General features: G+C 37.6%; 1 protein-coding gene across 6 annotated transcripts in view; it reads right to left on the bottom strand.

Moving 5' to 3' along the window:
• The window catches only part of LOC122822311 (alpha-1,6-mannosylglycoprotein 6-beta-N-acetylglucosaminyltransferase B-like), a 70,859-nt gene extending 52,017 nt beyond the window's left edge, over positions 1 to 18,842 (bottom strand). For 2 of the 6 annotated variants that reach the window (XM_044100883.1, XM_044100878.1), the window contains exons 1-4: positions 18,486 to 18,842; positions 18,281 to 18,400; positions 15,755 to 15,867; positions 666 to 810 (exon numbers count right to left, since the gene is read on the bottom strand). In XM_044100883.1, coding sequence (XP_043956818.1) covers positions 666 to 810; positions 15,755 to 15,867; positions 18,281 to 18,348 — 326 coding nt within the window. In that variant the 5' untranslated portion in view covers positions 18,349 to 18,400; positions 18,486 to 18,842. Of the gene's footprint in view, positions 1 to 665; positions 811 to 15,754; positions 15,868 to 18,280 lie in introns of all 6 variants that reach the window. The other 4 variants (XM_044100882.1, XM_044100880.1, XM_044100881.1 and 1 more) reach the window with 2 other exon arrangements.
• Between the last annotated feature and the right edge of the window lie 892 nt (positions 18,843 to 19,734).

Raw genomic sequence — 19,734 nt, 5'->3', positions numbered from 1 at the left:
GTGAAAAAAAAAGTCAGTTGTAACCTCTTGGAGATGTGAGGAAGTAAAAAAATAATTGTGAAAACTGCAGCTACACATGATGTTTTCATCTCTGTACATACCAGCGTTTGCATGACTACATTAGCTGGCAGTTACAGGAAGGTAAACGGATGTAGGAGTTTAAAATCCATTGCTTCAAACATTTAGAAATTAATTGTGTTTATCGCTTTCGGCATTGTGGAAACTCTTTTACCAGACAGCAAATGAAGTGACTCTTTTTAACAGTATTTAGTATTGATGATGCTGAGGATGTTGCTTTAATATTGGTAATTTATAACCAACCGGATCAAAGTTGCTTCAGCAAAGAGTCAGATGGTGCTTGTGCTTTTCCAGACTGTCAATATTATATGAAGACATTAAGGTGCAAATATACGATTGGAAATTATGCAATATTTTGTAAACAAAGGAAGGGCATTAGTTCTGCATCTATTCACAGTATCCACCTCTGATAAAGTATTTTCCTATTACTATCAGGCCAACTAAGTTTGCCTTTTGATTTGACTTTAAACATATTGGTTTTCACATTTTACAGACTGGAAATCTTCAGTTTCACTGTAAGTTGTAAAGTAAATACCCCCTATTCCACTACTGCTAACGGCAGCACGTGTGTCTGTGTTGTACCTTACCTGTCCAAGGCCAAGCTGAGTTCATCCAGCCTGTGGGTGTCAGTGGCGTTCCCCAACTTTGACAACGCATCCATCCTTTTCATAATCATCTCCAGCATCTCGCTGATTTTCCTCAAAACCCCTCGAGATTCCTGGCCACTGAGAACTGAAACAAGATGCAATAAAATTAAAAAATGTTCTCAAATAATACAGAAAGCAATTCAAAATGACGATTAATAAAACAAACATGCATAACAACAGAACAAAGGGTCAATTATTTGGTATATGAAAGTCATACTTTGCACACACATTTTTCACAAGTCAGCTCAATTTAGTTTATTTGTGTGCAATGGCACTTTATTTTGAAATAAACAAGCATCATTCAAATCCAGTTTAAATGAAAGCCAGACATTTATTCTACATTCAATATGATCTAGATACAATGTAGATAAAATTAATTTTAAGATATGATAAAAAGCCAAGTTGTGAAAAGTTATCTAAAGAGGTAAAAACATTAATTTTTCACTTTGATCCAACGTCCTGAGAAAGTGAACGCCAACAGCGGAAAGCAGTTTAACAGGATTAAATCTCCACCAGAACCAGGCTCTGCAAGAGCCTCCATCTGCCTCAAAGCAGGCACAGGTTGAAATCAGAAAACCACAGATGTTACTGGTAATCGATCTACATGGAGCCGTACATTGACATAAACCCTAAATGTGAAAAGGCAGCCATCATGGCACCGTATACTCCAGCTTTTATGCCTATATAATAGTATATAACTAAGGCACTGGTCACTCAAGCAAGCTTGAGATCAAAAACAAAAGAATAAGCCAAAAGTAAAAAGTTGAATGTCTGCCTCTCTGATTGAAACTGGAAGATGGATTCACAAGTCGAGCCTCGTGATTGAAGAACCTGCCTTGGAGCTTAGTCATTAAGAGCAGCACATGCGGGAAGAAGAATGTTATACTCTATTCTGAATTTAAGAAAAATGCAATAAGGAGGAAAAATTTGAATTAAATAAATCTTAGCAGAAGGTCTTTTGTTGAGTTTTAAGCATATTCTGAAAATAAAGGTCTAAGAAATGATTAGTCCGTCCTACAAGTTCTAAATATACATGAGCATACAGGAAGCTTTTTCTCCATTTTATGCAATAAATTGTTAAATATGCCTCTTTCCTAAAATTGTGCACCCAAATATTCATTATAAAAATTTGAACATAAAAAAAGACAAAGATTGTATCAATTTAAATTTAAGCAACCAAATATACCAGGAGGACAGGAGAGGTCAAATACTCTAACTAGAATGATACCAAAAGGTTGGTGACTACATTTTCTGTTTTGCAACTAAATTGACATTTTTCTAGTTTATTCAATGGTCTGTCTTTTTATTTTAACTTCTAGCTCAAGTTTCCGCCCATTAAAAATGTTTTAGACACTAAAATAGTTGCATGTCTTGCTGTGGCACGGGAAATTCACTGCAAGCTCAAATTTAACCTGACATTTCTGCTTATTATTTTGATTTGATTATTCAAATTTTAATATATCTTTTGTTCCCAAACCACAACAAAAATAAGTCCACATTTTAAATAAATCATTTTCTGATGTTAATTTACCACGGTTTACCTTTATAAAGTCAATTTTTCAATTATCCGTCTCCCTCATTACCAAACCAAGCCCAACGCTGGGAGCGGATGTGCCAGCAAAACAAACGAATCTAAAAATTATTCTGATAATACGAGATATTCCGTCCTCTTTGTCCCAAATTAACAATGACCAGGCTGGAGGTAAACCTGCAGTAAATCACGCTCGATACAAACAATCTCTCCATAAACAAGCCTCTAGGCACAAATAATAACATCAAAGCCGTTCCTTTCACTGCATCATTAGTGAGTCAAGGTTCCGACCCTATTTTCTTTTGTTCACCGAGCTCAGTGCGGCGCTGAGCACAATTAAAGACACATCTGACTCTCTTGTTGCTACGACAGAGAGCAATAGAACTTGGGTTGTGAAACACGGATATAAAAGAAAACAGGAAAGATTAGCAACAGGTGGGATAAATTATCTGAAACGTTTTGGAAGTAACCTGATAAAGTCTAAACCAAAAGTGAAAGACTCTTCTAATATTATTAAAGAAGACATATTATATTATAATAATATTTATAATATTATTAAAGACATATTATATTATTAAAGAAGACATATTATATTATAATAATATTTCTAATAATATAAAAGAAAAAAGAAAAGTAAATACGTACCTTTACTTTCTTTCAAATTTCTTTCTCTGAATCTTGCATCTGGTCCCATAGAAATGAATACTATTTTCTTTGACTCCCCCTAGTGGTCTGGAGCACTTCCGTTTTCAACACTTTTTATTTGCTGCATTTCATTCGGGGGCGTCTTCTTTTTTGTTTGCTGCATTTCATTCGGGGGTGTCTTTTTTTTTGTTTGCATGTTTTCTCTTTTGCTGCGCATTTGCACCTGTCGGCCACCGTAACTAACTAATTAAAATACACAACGTCCCGTATTTGTCAGTCAAATTTTGTGGCACATTTTTAAATTAATACGTTGGCGAACAGTCAGGAAAAAAACATAAAGCAACTTAAGAAGGTTATTCCAAAACACACAAAGATTGCTTAAATTAATATTTCTTTAAAAACTCAGCTGTTTGAGGCTGGAACTGTTCTGCTTTGTAATAAGGGAGCAGAATACAACGCAATGTTTTCAATACAGCTCATTTCAATCAGATACATGAGCATTTATCTAATGCATAACATAAAACAGTCCCTATGGAAATAAAATAAAACATTATGGTGCATTATTCATACCAGTGTGAACCATTCCTCCTCCTTTTATGTTAATCAAATATGAGAAAGCAACATTTTTAACACTGAGTGGGTGAATTTTTAATAGATTGATAACACAATGGTGGAAATTCAGATCGTTTGCATTTCTAAAAATGTGACAAAATGTGAAAATACTTTTTCAATACCTTTGCTCACATCAGATTTCACATCAATCCCCCTTTTCATACCTACACTGTAACAAATTGCCCTGTATTTTTACAATATAATGCTGGCAGCAGAGTTGCCAGCATTATACTGTTAATTATACAGTACCCTTACTGTAATCAACTTTACAATATATTACTGTCACAAAATAAATCTTTTGATTACAGCACATTGCTGTTTTTATCAGATTTACAGTAGACTACTGGCAGCTGTGTTGCCAGTATATTACAGTTTTTCTATGGTATCACTACGTTTCACAGCTACACATTGATATTTTATCCATTTCTATTTCATTTTCACTCCTGCAAACATGCCAGGAGCATTTAATTGAGCAATTAAATGCTCAAATGCAATTAATTTTATAATATTTACCGAAAATTTGGTGGTGTAAGCTATTTTCATTTATTTTGATCCAGACGTGTTAAGCTAAATAGTTAGGAAATTACTTAAAACATGACCCCTGATTAAACCAAAAACAGGTAGCAGAAGTAGTGAGTGGTCAACAAGAATACAGAGAAAGTGTTGGCGCTGCCAGGATCTCAACAATACATAATGCAATATGTGGGACTTGGGTAAACCTCTGGTCTGAGATTTTGAGGAGAAAAAAAAAAAATGGAAAAAACCCAGAAACAAATAACAGCCTCATATTGTTTCCAAAAACAGATTGAATACAAAGCCCAACTTTTGAGCGCTCCCTCATCAATTGCATTAGGTTGCAGAAACTGCAGTGTCTGCAGACTCACTTCCTTTGTCAGGCCTCGTTTATCATCGGCCGAGCAAAAGTCACCTTTCTCCGGAAAGCAGAAATTGTATTAAATCACCAGTAAATGAAATCAGGAGAGAGAGAGAGAAACACGCCTCTCTGTGATCGTGACGTGTGTGTTTGAGAGTTTTAATAAAGGCGGTGAGCTCAGTATCATGACGGATATTTACAAAGAATATTGCAATGATCTTAGGACACTCAGATATTCCACGGATTTTCTTGGACTTGTTTTGCCTGCGTTTTCTTTTAAAGCTCTGTTCTATGTGGTAGCTTCAGTGTTTTAAATTATTCAGCAGTTGACAACAAATCTTCATTCCATGGCCAGAGAGAAAGCCTAAACGTATTCAGTTAAAAAAAAACAACAACAAAAATAAAAACACATTTAGCAGAATAAAGATTTGAGGGGAAAGAAGGCGAGAGAGGGGGTAGAAAAAATATTTTCTTCTCAGACGTTCTTAGCCAACAAGAGAGCATTCTTGACCTTTACACCAAAATTTACAAAATTAAATGTAATAAAATCTTCTTGTGGACAATCTGAAATCCACAAGTAGCAGCAAGCCTAAAGTAGGAGCCAACACAAAGTACAGCTTTAGAACAAAGTGTTATATATGTTGTGCTCCACAAAAGCATTTATAAACTTTTGCACATTTTATGATGTTAAAACAACAAATTCCTCAGGATTTTTAGAGGTCGATTCTGTGACCCACCAAAGAAAATTTGTGTACATTATGTGGTAAAGGGAATAATGATATAAAGTGCTGTTTGTAAAGGTAAACAGTCAAAAATTAACAGCTATATTTAGCTTGTCATAAGAGGAAAAAAACAAAAGGTTCATTTTTCAAAGATTTTTTTCAGCATGTGCCTATTTATTAATTTGGAAACGCCACTGTTTCAAGCTAAATACTAAATTAGCAAGCAAACTAAATATTTACTGTAGTTTGCAAACTAAATATTTAGTTTAAAAAAATAAATATTTAGGTCATAGTGGTGGTTAAAATCAGTAAAGTCTCTCTGAAGGCCTGTTACCAAATGCACAACCCGCCACTGTAAATCCCACTGTGCACCACACACTGTGCACCACAAACCTGTTATAATCTTCCATCATCATGTTTGGTTTCTCTCTGGATTTGAAAATCAACCGATAGTTTTAAAATATTGCTGTGTGAACCAGGGATTACTTGCATAACGTTTTGAAAAAAGCGCAACTCGAAGAGTAGCTTTACTGGACTAAAACTTTTTACTTTTACTGGAGTCATTTTATTTTGAAGTAAAGAGACTCTTTTACTTGAAAACAATTTAAATGTTTATTTCTTCCTACTTTGACGTTATGTGAAGTGCGTTTCTATTTTATTATTTGAAAATAGCAGAAATTTCACAATAGTTTATATTTTTGCTTGTCCGTTTACAAAATTTCTTTAAAAATAAAATGAATCAGAGAATAACAGCAGTTTCTCAAAACCTGAAAGGGCGATGCGTGTGTTTCCAATGAACAGTTTATCAGATCCTTCTTTATGTCAGCTGTCACTAAATAATGAGAATATTCTCTTCTTTTAATAGTGATTTGAAGCTCATGCTGAGAGACTATCACATAAAACCATCCCTGTGTCGTCCCTCATTTCTCCGGTTAATAAGTTGATTTAGGACACATTATTCTCCCCTAACGATTCAATTTCTGAAGTACTGCAGCTTCGTCAATATCACAAATATAATTCAATTAGATAACCATCTGTACATTAACTGGTATTCTCAACAAGCCATCTAGCTGACATTAAAACTGTAATTTTCTTCTAATTTCAGTCACGTTCATCAATATTTGTTTTTATCCCTCTCAAGCATCCAGTTCCTTCACTGCTGTATTTATTTTTACTCAAACATTTGTTCCCTATTAGGCTTTCAGGCTTGTCCTTCGGGCATTTCTATAAACCTTTCAGCTGAGTCTACAAAGTGTTCCCTTGTCTGGGGATTTTTAATGAGTCAGATCCAATCCAAACCAAGAGTTGCGCCAGTAAAAGACGGCTCTGTTTCTTCATGCTTCTCACAACCGAATTCAAGATCAGTATAAATTTTATTTATTTATTTATTTATTTATTTTTTTACTTTTAAATTCAGTAATTTTCTTCCCCCGCTCTTGAAATATGCAAAGAGTCAGAAACTGAAAGTATTTTACATTGAGGGCAAATTAAAGACAATCAGTAGCAAGAATTAAATGCTGAGTACATGCAAGCAAAGAAAATGTTGGGGGAAAGGAATGAAATTGAATTTCTAATGCTGTAAAAGATAAATGAAAAACATTAATAAAAACAGAACAACTTTGACCAATGTCCAGTCAGCCATTATTTAGCTGAATTAATCAACAGCAGCAAAAGCAACGTCTCTATATTGTACAGATATCATATTGTCATTATTTTTGGCTTACAGAGCTTTTTCACTCATTTTAAGTCTAGATTTTATACCTTATCATGGCAGAAAAAGGTCTATTGAAAGTGCATCAGCTTTTTGGCGCCACTGAGTCTTCATTGAAAATCTTTATTAATTAAGAAAAAGGAAAGGAAACAAAAAAGTTTTTCCATAAAGGGGGCAAGATTTATGAAATACAGTGTTTGACGAGAGCAGTTGTCTCCAACTCGGGTTCTTCAATGAAGAGTGATTTTATACCTGCTGGTCTGGTAGACCTGGTGTGATTGTTCAATTAGCATTCCCATATTTGGCTTTTGAATGACATATTCCCCTCCATGCCAGAGGGGGCGCTGAGAATCGCAATGATCTCATCTAGTTCTTAATTAAAAGTAAACGTCATTTTCTTCTCCTCTACATCTAAGCAAATCAGAGATGATTTTTTTTTTTGGTAGATTTTTTTTTTTAGCCGTACTGCAAAATGCTACTACTTTATTATACTCAGTTTTCACAAGGTTGAAAAGTTTATTTTCCTGTAAGCCTCTAACACCGCTCTTTCTCCAATGATGTTTACTTTGCTTGTGTCACACACAGTGCGCTCCTTTAAACTGCAACAGTGTGAATTCACATTCACACCTCCCCGGATGAACCAGACTTTCTGAGCAAACAAGCCAGAGTTCAGAGCAACAGAGCTGGTGTGAATGCAACCTAAATCAATAACCACTTTCTCAAAATCCTTCTCCTGCATTGCTTTCCTCTGATACTCCAGCTGCTGCTGAGACATATTTCTGCCTAGTATCTTAGCTAAAAACAAACGGATTGTGTTATATGGCATCTCTATTTCGACTTCTCTTTAAACTACCCCATATTTATCAGAAGTCAGATGGAACTCCATCATATTTTTGATAAAACATATTAGCAGCTTGTAGTGGCATACCTGATGGTAATCTCAGAACATCATTTTGGCATCCATGATAAGTCAGACATGTTGAAAAGTGAGACTTTCAGCTGCTTCCATTCACCGTCACTTTGTGCTACACCATATAAAATAGGAAATTCTGGTCACGCAGTTGGGAGGAGAGAAATGCTTTCCAAAGTGGTGAGTTACAAGTAAACTAGCCTTACCAACGACTGATTTTAGATAAATGGATACATCTATGTTTCCAATGTGCTGAATTAAAAAAAAGATTTAAAATCGACCATTGTCACTTGTAGACGACACTAGTTTCTCTTTTGACATTAGGAGCTTTTTTCTGCCTGTGATATTCAAAGGTTTGATTTCAATGTCTGAAACAAAAAATAAATAAAATATGTTTCTTTGGAAATTGTCAAAGGCTTGGCTGAAAATAAGTGGAAAAAGTAAAGCGCAGACAGAGTCTTTGAAAGACCTTCAGAGAGCCTTTAGAACTATTGATCAAGAGAACATCAAGATTGCAAGAAAGTATTTTTTTCCCTTCAAGAAGCCAGACTCAGAAATCAGAGATGGCGAGAGACTTTTGCACAGTAATGTTGCAACATAGACATGCCTTTCAAGCTGATTGCTGCTGTATAGTATATCTTGTTGCATTAAAATTTAACAGTTCATTCTACAGCTTTTCATTAACGCTGCTTAAAGCTGAATAAATCCTGTCAACCCTGATGTGGACTCAGGCTGGCTATATTTCTGAAATGGGGCCAGTTCTCCGCACGTCGTGTCAGCAATAGATAGAAAAAAAAAAACAAAAAAAACCCATAAATTTCTTTCTGCACAGAAATTTGATAAATAAAAGATCCTCCCTGACAATTCAAGTTTTCATTGCAAACACCAGATTGGGCCTGAGTAACTCATCTCTTTGGCACGTGTGAGAGATATTTAATGGATCTAGAGGCTGTGGAAGCAGAAAACGTATCCTGTAAACAGCTCAAACTTCTTATTACACCTGACCGAATGGGAAAGGAGGAATCACCTGCACAGTTTTTATACTGCAATTAGAGATATACAGTGCCTATATAAATAGTATTCACCTCCTGGATTTTTCACCTTTTTTTATTTTGCTTTAAAAATCACAACTGACTGACAAAAGAATAAAAATAAAAATCATGGTCAGCATATTGTCTCTTTTTGACAAATAAATCCTTTATCGTCAAACTGAAAGCTGGTTTCTTAAAAATAAATAAACACACTCGACAAAAAAAAAAAATAATCTTAGTTTTTGTCTCATCAGACCAAAGAACTTTCTTCCACTTAACCAAACTCCAGTTTTGACTGCAACAGTTGTTTGGAGAGTCTCTTCCATCTCCACTGCAGAAGCTTGCAGCTCTTTCAGCATAGTCATGGTGACCTGGTGGCCTCTCTCACTAGTCTCCTTTTTGCGCAGTCTTTGTAAGGCTGACATGACCCAGGCAGATTAACACATGTTCCACATTCACTCCATTTATTGGTTATGGATTTAACTGGATTCCTGCAGATGTTCAGCGGCTTAGAAATATTTTTTCTGTATCCAACCAATGACTTAAAACCTTTTAACAACTTTTCTCTGATTTGCTTGGAGTTCATTTACCTTCACACTGGTACCCAGGAATATTAGTTATTTGCACCAATTGGCTAGACCTCTGTTGAATTAGGTCAGTGACTTTATGTGGGGTGCAATCACTTATTTCACCCTAAAAGTTTTTACTTAATTGTCTCCATTTTGAAGAAATCCGTTTTGAGTTTGATGTTAAAAATATTTTTTGTATTTTTTATCAAAAACACCACATTTTGTTGATCATGACTTGTAGAATCAAAATGGGGCAAAACATCCAAGGTCGGGAAATACTTTTTATAGGCACTGCATAGAAAAGTAATTTCCTCAAAGATTTCTTTTGTTTTCATCTTTTTGATTTTTTTTTTTAGACTAAATACTTTCTACAAAATTAAACACAATCCAAGTGAACAGAAAAGTGGGTTTTTGAAATCATTTCATTCAGTAAAATGAGAAAAAGTTGTCAAAAACTAACTTACAAAAAGTAACTGCTCTCCTAAACATACTAATAGTTGTTTTTTTCACCCTTGACAGCAACAACTGCTTGCTTATTTTCTAATGTCAGTGATTTTTAAAATGCGGTGGCCTTAAACACAACGGAAGCTCAAAAGATACTTTTTCAGTTAATCCAAAATACAAAACTATAAGAATGTCTTAAATCACACTCATAGTAACTAGCTAAAAGCAATCCCCATAATGACTCTTTTCTGATTTCTTTACATTAAATGAAAGCCAAATGTTTAAGAAGTGTCTCTTCTTCAGTGTTGAAATGTGGAATAAGAGATGTATTGAAAATCTGGGGCAAAATCTCAGTTAGTGCGATGAGAAAGAAGAGATAAAAATGCTGTGCAAAAAGAGCAACACTTTGTTACGCCATCTTAGCAGGAGATTGCATTTATGAGATGTGTCACCAAGACAACCAATATGTGTTATAACTATGTGAAAAAAACTTCTGGGAAAAAAATTAATAAATATATATATATATATATATATATATATATATATACAATTTCTAACTATAAATAAATGTGTTGTTGACTTCATTCATCCAAAAAACAACTAAAACTTTGTCATAATTACATAATATGTCATATAGATAATTAGGCAGATCAAAGTTTTCTTATTTATATAAGGCTTGTTCTGCAAATTTTGATTTATTTCATTCTAAGGGATATAAAACAAAGAGAAAAGTGTTGCAGGTTCTTTGATAGAGTCGCTTTAGTTGCAACAGATAAGTAATAAATTTCAAGGTAACACAAATGTATGCCTAAAAGCCAAATCAAGTTCAAAGTTCAGTGTGCTTCACATCACAAAAACATCCGACAGTCACCAATTACAAATACCAAAACCCAAAAAAACAGTTGGTCACAGTCAAAAAGAGGCAATTACATTACTTCAGCTAATTTATAGAAAGTCCCAATCAATGCTGCCGTGCTTAATTTTCTATCACTTCCCTGTGGCCAGAACAAATCCACCGATACAACATCCACACATGAAACAACAGCAACATTAACAAATAACACGAACACAACCGCTAAGTTTTGTCTACGGTTGACAAATATCTCTTTTTGTCTAAAACAATAACAAAAATTTGGGCATGATGAACGACCGACGTAATAAATTACAAACTTCTGAATGCAACTAAGCAATAAATAAAAGAGACGTCAGTAGATGATTCCAGTTAAGTCTTATCTGTGCCACATAATCCTTATTTGTTCCATCAGGTGATTGCAGATTGAACAACGTGTGCATGACATCGTCTTTTATTTACTTAAGTGCCTGGTCTTCTCCCTTTCAATGTGGGTCAAGGAAGCTCATACAGTTCTTTACTTCCTTTCCATTGGTTGATGAGGTCAGTTTGTCTTATTCATGACGTCTTTACTAATTAAATATATATATAAATATATATATTTTTTTATTTATTTAAATAAAGCAGACATGTGGAAAACCCACAGACAACAAACTCTTTAGTATGACTATTAAGATGAAATGAACTGATTGAATGAATCCCACTGCTTCCTTTTCCCACTTGTTAGTTTAAAAACTTGTCTGAGTGCTTACAAGCAGTTGCGACACATCTCCATCTGACCAAGTTCAAATTAAAGATTTTGTACGCCATTTTCTCACCACATGCGACTGTCGGCCATCGCTCCAGGAAATCGTGTTACATGCAGATTTATTCTCCATCCCCGCTTCCCGCATTTGGCTTACAGGAAGTAGCCCGAGATCAATGTTTTAAGGTGGAAAAATAAAAAGTCTGATTGCACATCCCAACCTCCCAAGACGAACTAGGCTTTATGTACAAATCGCTTAGACATCAATTCAACAGAGCTGACTCGAATGCGCCCTCAGACTGTGCAGAAAGACTGGGGCAGGCAGGAATTCAGAAGATATCCACCTCTGCAGAGAGAAGCAGCACTCTGCAGCAAATTTTTACTGCACTTGGAAAAAGAAAAAAAAAAAAACACGGTAATGGAGCTTGGAGCCAGGGACTGAGAGCACAATAACACCTTTTAGTCGTGCTTTGAACAGCGTGAAGCATTCTGAGCCTTTTTTTTTTCTCTCTTTATAGTTAAGCTGCATTGAAATGTGGTCAGAGGACAGAGTCTATGAAGGTGGTCTTCAAAGAGCTTATTAGAAAGCTCCAGCGCACTTCTGGAACCTTTAAGATATCCCAGATCAAACGTCCTTGTGATTCATGTTCCCCTCTCTAACAGAAAAAGTCTCTCTCTGTCCCCTGCTTCTTACACTTTTTCACCACATCATTAGTTTCTTGTGCCTTCCTTCAAAGAAAAATAATGAAGGTGATGAATGCCTCCAAAATCTTGATGGAGCTTTGGATCCAAGCGATTGGCTGTGCAATGTCATAAAGAAAAAAGAAAGACAAAAAAAACAGGAATGTTCTGCTCACTTTTCCACTTGCCTCAATCAGTAAAATCACAGGCAATCTCTGACTCCTCTCCCTCCCACAACACAGAAAAAAAAGAAACTGTCAGCGCACAGGAACTTCTAAAAGCTCTTATGAAAACTTCACGCTTTTAGCATGAACGTTATGTCATCAGACAACACCGGCACTGATGTATCCTGCAGCACTTCACAGCTTTCAGCAGCAAAGCCGAGCCGGCTTCAGTGGCGCGCCATCAAAGTGCTGCTCCACTGAATGACACGTTTCATCTCGTTCATTACAGCGGCTTTAATGCTACTAATCCCCAGCTACAAACATGCTCATGTAGACAAACACCCACACGGAGGATGAGCATTTCCATAGCAAACCTCGCTCAGGTTAGCATCGCGGCGGTGCTTAATGAGCTTCAGGCAGGATGCCTTCCCCTGACTGCAGGATATGAGTGGTTAATTAATCAGACAGCTCTCCCATCTCACACCCCCCCACCCCCAAAGCCTCCTCTCTCCATTCACCCTACAGCAGCGTATAAATAGGCGAGACCTTTTAAATTGCCTCCCGTGATAACACCTGATGCACTTTGCAACATTTCATTGCTGTCAACACCTCTGTTCTAGAGCTGCACGGGTTTTTGCTGAGGTTGGGCGTTAAACAAGGAGCTAAAATTTATATCGTTAAATACCACAGCGACTATGCCTGTCACCGGATCGCCATTTTAAAGTCGCTCCTTTACATCTTTTACTGACAGGAAAACACAGCAGTGTGACACGATGATGGGAAATCTATTCTAAACATATGGGGATGCAAGATTTCGCCAAAAATATTTGTTTTGGAGAAATACGCTTAGAAAAAAAAACAACAAAAAAAAAACAAAAACTTTGTTTTTGTGTTGTGAACTACTGGGCCTCAGTACAGTGTGAATCCGTCAATTTAAGAATCAGTACTGTAATGGATTATCTCTGATGATCAGTGAGACCTGGTGGATGCCAGAGGTGGGCAGTAGCAAAGAAAATTTACTGTAGTTCTGTACAGCAATTTTATGGGAAATTACAGTTTTTGAGAATCTGTACTTAAATATGTGCACAAACTTGGTGAATACAGCTGGTACCGTCCAGTTTTTCACTGGAACAGCCAGTCTCAGTTAGAAATCAATCGCTGGGCAATGTTTCTGACATCTTACTCGTAATGATGACATTGTGAGAAATATATACACAGGTATATATACAAAAACAATGGCCCTACAATTCAGCAACACCCAAAAAATTTCAGAAACGTAGACTCTATGTCAAAAAATGCACGGTGAATGAGTCTTCAGAGGATTTTGAAGGTGCAGGTGTGTCTATTTAGCTGATCGGTCGGGAGACCCACAACTGGTCCAATAGGTTTTCCACAGAAGGTTCCACACAACCAATTGTCTGTGTGTTGCTAAGTTCAAACATGCACAAAGAAAGGCTGTCCCAGATTCCAAGGCCACGGTGTTGTGTTTTAAAGAATCTGTAATTTAGGAAAATCCAATCAAAATTTCAACAGTCCACGAAGTCACATAGACATACATGCTCTTTTTCTTGTTTTTCACAAATAGAATAGAGGTTTCACAAAACTCAAACTTTAAAGAATCTCCAACAAGCGTAAAATCTTCTGGTTTACACTTGAACAGCGTTATCAGACGATCAAACTGTTGAGGCTCATTAAAACCTTGTAAAATAATCCTTTACCTGCTTCCCAAATGAAAACAAATGTGTCCTCTTGCTTCTTTAGCCAGTGAAATTTAGCCATTTGTGTTATTCTCACAAATTATTTGTATCTTTTTGATTCTGGCTTTTTTTTAATCTTTTTTTTCCACACATATCCTTCAATTAAAAGCAACCCTTCTTCAAAACAGAGTGCAGACGCCCGGGCCGACGGGCAGCCCGTATTAGTCGACTTTGGCAACAACGCAGCAGGGCAACAACTCCTCTTCTTCTGTTCTTTATAAACAAATAAACAAATCAAGGGAGGATGTCGACATATCACGGTCATCAAAAGCCACCAGCGGTCCTGAGGACAAACGGCATCATTGAGTAGGTCTGTGGTAATCACTGTCTCCTCATTTATGCATAAATAAACTGACAACGATGCAACAAGCTGCCAACAACTGCTGTCCTTGGATGAGTGATGTTGGATAGAGCCGGTGCACAGTCTCTCTCTCTCTCTCTCTCTTACCAGCTGGGATCCGTTACACAGATTGACCCATAGTGTCACTATTGTGTCGAGCAGCGATAAAAAGGTGGGAGACAACAGTCCAAGAACCAACAGCGACTCCACTAAGTGGCACAAGCCCCAGCAGTTTGTATGCAGAGGCACAAAGCGTAAACGCGAAGAAGGTGCTAAGAAAACCGGGTTCCTCTCAGGGACGGGTTGTCAACAACTCTGATTTCTCTTTGTTGAGTCTCTGATTTGTTGATCTCTCAGAGGGCAGGAAAATCTATTTCCGTTTTACTTTATAACCGCAGCTGACAGTCGGAAATATGCAGCTTTCAAGGAAAAAAGTGCTCCACTTTTATCACACTGGCTTCCAGATCTATACTTTACATCTATAATTATAAATATTATTATCTCAACTCCTCACTGGGAGGCTAATTTTGAAGACAACTCATGACTGAACGGACAACATGTTGTTTTGTTTAGTTTTGGCCGATTACACTCATAAACCTTTTTCTTCCAAGATACCTAAACTCATCTGTGCTCCTGAATAAATGTATCACCACAGCATTATCCTACCATCACTAAAATTCACAGTGCATATGATCAATTCACAATAAAGTATGGTGTTAGTTTTCCTTTAAACAGTGTTTGCTTGTAGGCCAAACAAGAACATTTTGATCTCATCCTTCTTCCACATGGGTTAAACTTGAAACTGAACTTCCTGTGGCTTCCTGTAAACAACAGTGTTTATCTAGTCACTTTTTCTCAAAGGTTTGTTTTGTGGGGTGCAAAGGTAATAGTTTCCCCCAAATGCCCTGTGTATAAAATCTCCAAACTGGGTTGTAGATCTCTGCAGCTCCTCCAGAGTCACCCCGAGACTCCTGGTTGCTTCTTTAGCTTATAATCTCTACATCTCAAATTTCAGAATTAGATGACTTCGACAGGCTTTTCAGATGTTTATTTATGAAACTTAAAAAAATATACATCTTTCATTTCATTTTGTAAAATAGACACCCAATAAAATACATTACGGGTCTCAAGGCATCCAGACTTCAGCTGCAAGTGTTGCAGACAAAATGATTCCAAATGGGTAGGAGCAAGGTCATGACATGAAAGTGAGAAAAAAAAAAAAAAAGATAAAAGGTTTGATGAGGAAAGAAAAAGGCCTCTCAGGGCAATGTGCCCCTACGGTGCCCCCCTGATGGGAAAAGTGAACAGGTCTGTCAGTCGGCTGGCAGCAATCAAGGCAGCTCCACGGATCTGTCAGCGTGTTTCCAGCCTGCTCATTACCGGCCCAAGACACAGCTCGGCTGGAGCCACCGGGCTACCAGGCTGCACTGATGTGTGACTTACCTTCAGCTCGCGTGGTGAACGGGGAGTCTCCGAGCCGCTTCGCCGAGAACTGGCCCCCGAGAGAGGTCATTAGAAAGCACAGGCTGAAGAAGCCGACCCCGACTACAAAGATCCTGCAGGAAACAGGCAAGAAGGTTGATCAATTTACAAAACGAGTGATTTACAAGGTAAGAGAGGGAGAAGAAAAACAACAAAAATGAGGACAGCCGAGAAGCTCAAGAGGAGCATGGAGTAAAATATCTGGCATGTGTGTGCGCGCGTGTGTGTGTGTGTGTGGACTTACAAAGCATGGACAAATTTCTCAAGCTTCATATTGTACCGACCAAAGCAGCAAGGAAGCATTGTGTACTCGCCTGGCTGTGTCATTTGAAATTAACCATTATGTGGACAGATTTCCAGCGTCACACTGCTGCTCAGTGGGCGACAGCACAAAATAAAAACATTCATCTAGAGACGGATGTGTGCTGTGTTTTATAGAAAGCGGCAAACATTTGCCTACTTCTCGCGCGCTTTGGAGTAATTTTCAAAAAACCGACTCGCTGGATGCTCCGGCGAATGTCGTGCTGGGAAAAGGTTTGGAAGCAATTCTTTCATGAGGCAAAGCTGCAGGATGGATTGTCACACTTTTCACTTTTGTTTTTCTTCACATGGCAGAAACCTCACACAAGAGAGGGTACAGTCAGCCAGGCAGAGCATAGCTAATATCTGCATTAAAATGCTGAAAAGCTCACACATGAACGCTCACATCAGTGATTAAAGGTGCATCCGGGTGGACCTCCCACTGAACCCAAGGATTTGACGTTTGTTCGAATGAAATCAGATGCAATGAGCTGGTCAAACGTTTACACACATCTGTCCTAATTATGAATCAAATACTCTTATTAGGCTTTTTTAATGCCACTGCTCTCCTTTTTAAGAGTGGCAAGACTGCAAAATAAACAACTTCAACTAATTTTGATAACGGGAATTAGGTGAGATGGGTTTTCTTATCAAACAAATACAAACACCCCCACTAACAGGTGGATTAATTCTTCTCTCTTGTGAAATTACCATAAACCTGCATGCTGCCTGTAGCCTTCAACATGCGTCTGCCTGGATATTTGGCCAGAGCTAATTTAAATTGATTGGTTTAAATTGGATTAGATTTGACTTACAAGCATAGTTCATTAATTTCCAGTGAGGTTAAAGTCAGGTCCTAATTCAGAATCTTCAAATTTTGCTCACTTTATCCATTTCAAAACTGGTTTACATCAAACTAAAGAACACTGTCAAGCATGGTGGTGGTTGGGGGCTGTTCTTTGTGCAATGTGAAGAAAGTGCCTACCAACTGTTCGAAATTAATTTCTTCAGGTAGATGATTGAAACTTTGACAAAATTAAGCGTTCAATTGGAACAAAGATCTCAAGCACTCATCTTTTTATAAAATAAAGCAAGGTAAGCATCTTAAAAGGAAGAATGATAAAACATCAGACTAGAACAACGTCAGGACCCCATTGTTGGTTACAAAAAGCTTTGTGGTTCCTCTGTAATTTATTGTTTCAAGTGGTGGGGAATAATTTAAGGGTTTCAATCTGCAAGTATAAGTTTGGCCCTGCGTGAATAAGTGAAAATCCAGAATGACGTGTTCACCTAACTGTTGTTTTTAAGATCCACTGAACATCTTTCTTGTGTCTTACCACCTGTCAAGTACAACGTTTTAAACAAATTATTACAAGCCAAAATATAACATATAATTAATATAAAAGCTTAGTGTATGTGACCTACTGATTTCTTCTGAAATCCCTGGCACTTTGGGTTTAATGTCTCTCCTTTTGGACAGAAAAAACAGAAACGTACAGAAAATTGAAAAGTCGAATTCCCACAGGTATTGTCCCTGGATTGTTCAATATGCAAAGCTGCAAGCCACAAAGTTTGGGACATCTTGTTGAGCTCAGTGGTTTTAATGATGTGTCTGCTTGTTTGGCTCTCACTCATTCCCCATGCAGCAGCAGAGAGAGTGAAAGACTCTGAAGCTGAGTAAGCAAACCTTAATTGTGGAGCAGGCTGTGCCCTGTCGTCCCAATTAATCCAAATGGTCTGAACTTGCAAGATTTGCTCCACTGAAACGAATAAATCATCACTAATTTAAAATGCAGCGTGCAGCGCACTAACATCATGTCTTGCAGATTCTGCTCAGATATGCACAGACATGCACGGACAGGTGATTGCTTTTAAATTTGAGAAATTATATGCAATTTGTTTTGAATCTACAGTTTATTGTCATAATCATGCTACAAGACATAGGGATCATTGTTTAAAGTTAACACATATTCCAGACCTCTTCTTTAATTAGCCCAGAAAAAAAATGCGTGAATATTTCCATTATTTTTGTTTTTATAACTGTTAAACAAAACAAACAAACAAAAAATCTCTTGAAGTTTAATTTCACTGAAACCCGTCTAATCTGACCAGTTAAGTTAACGTCTAGCAGTGATTTGCTGCTAGTTTGATTTTGAGCCACAAAACTCGAGCAGAGCGTGATCTCACCTGAACGGTTTGAAAGTGACAGGGCATCTCCTCACCATCGTGGAAAGCTCGCCGACGCTTGCAGTCATTTTCCACCCGTGAAGACAGCGTCGGGTCCCACTGACATCCCGCTCATCTGCACTTCAAGTCGCGTCAAAAAGCATGGGTTCCCAGCCGCGCTCGTTACGAATCTGCGGAGAACGAGTTCAAACACTTCCTGCCTCACCTCGTAGAGGGGACGCGGCGGTCCGCCGCCCGTACGGACCGTAAATTAAGTTGAGATTCCCGCGGCTTCCTCCAGCAGACGGCAGGGTAGACTGCTGAAAATATTTGGGGATAGTCCTTTAATGGGCTCCGAGTCACACTCCCTGGTGAGTAAAGCGGCTCGGAGCGCAGTGAGGACAGGCTGCTGAGTTCAGTGTATCCTCAGAGTGGATGGAGCCCCGACTTTTACTGTCTTTGTAAGAGCACAGCTGCGGTTCATTTACTGACAGCGCCACCTAACGATCAACGCTGGCGACCAAAGGCCATCGCTTCTCATAACGAGCACCACTGTAAACAAAAAGTTTCCCAACTAACGTCACACAGACGGACATTTTAGAACAGAAGATACGTTTCCCCAGCAACAAAACACGTTTTGTGTTACTTTACAAGTATCGCTCCTGCTCTCGCAAACAACCCAGTTTACAAAACAAATGCATAAATGAATAAGGAGTTCAATATTGACATAAGATTTATGAGGACTTTCTAACTAACTCTGTACAAAACAAAACGATAATAGGACATTGTAACAAATATGGTGGATGCATGGATGGATGATTAGCCTTGGACTATAGAGCCTCAGGGTACCATATAGTGTTGGATTCGGTGGCTATACACTATTGCAACCAAAATATAACTGCATTTATTCATTGCTTTTTGCCTCTGTCAACCTTAGCTAAAAGCCATGCTACCCATATCTTCCTATATTTAGTAAGTACTGGAGGTTCTTGACAAGGTTTTTCTTCCTACAGCAATTCTCTTTTGAAAAGTTTCTGATGACGCAAATATGCATTTGGATGTATCCCTGATCATGTTGGGTGTTGGAGTAACACCAACGTTAATTTCTTTGTGTTGACTTTACCAGTGACTACCATAATGTCTTCAGAGTACTGCTAATGGCAACCCAGGTACCACTTGTATTTCAGTATAACCAGGAGTATAAAACAACCCCATATTCTTCAAAGGAAGATAGAGCAATGGTCAGACCAGAATAAAACATCCAAGCAGAAAAAGAAAGCTTCAAAGAACTAAAAATTGATTTTAAAAAACCAGTTGAATCAAGTCTATTGTTCTTCAAGGCTTGAACTGACTGTGTTGTTTGATATCTCTGCATCCAGGAGACTACTTCCTCAGATACAATCTTATCAATCACTGGAAGCAGGACAAAAAAAAAACTGTGGTAAGGAAGACTAGCCGCAGTATAATGGCTTCAC

Source organism: Gambusia affinis, linkage group LG19, assembly GCF_019740435.1.
Source record: "Gambusia affinis linkage group LG19, SWU_Gaff_1.0, whole genome shotgun sequence".
Lineage (NCBI taxonomy): Eukaryota > Metazoa > Chordata > Actinopteri > Cyprinodontiformes > Poeciliidae > Gambusia > Gambusia affinis.
Note: the sequence above shows the minus strand (reverse complement) of the source record. Positions and strands in the feature narration are given on the sequence as shown.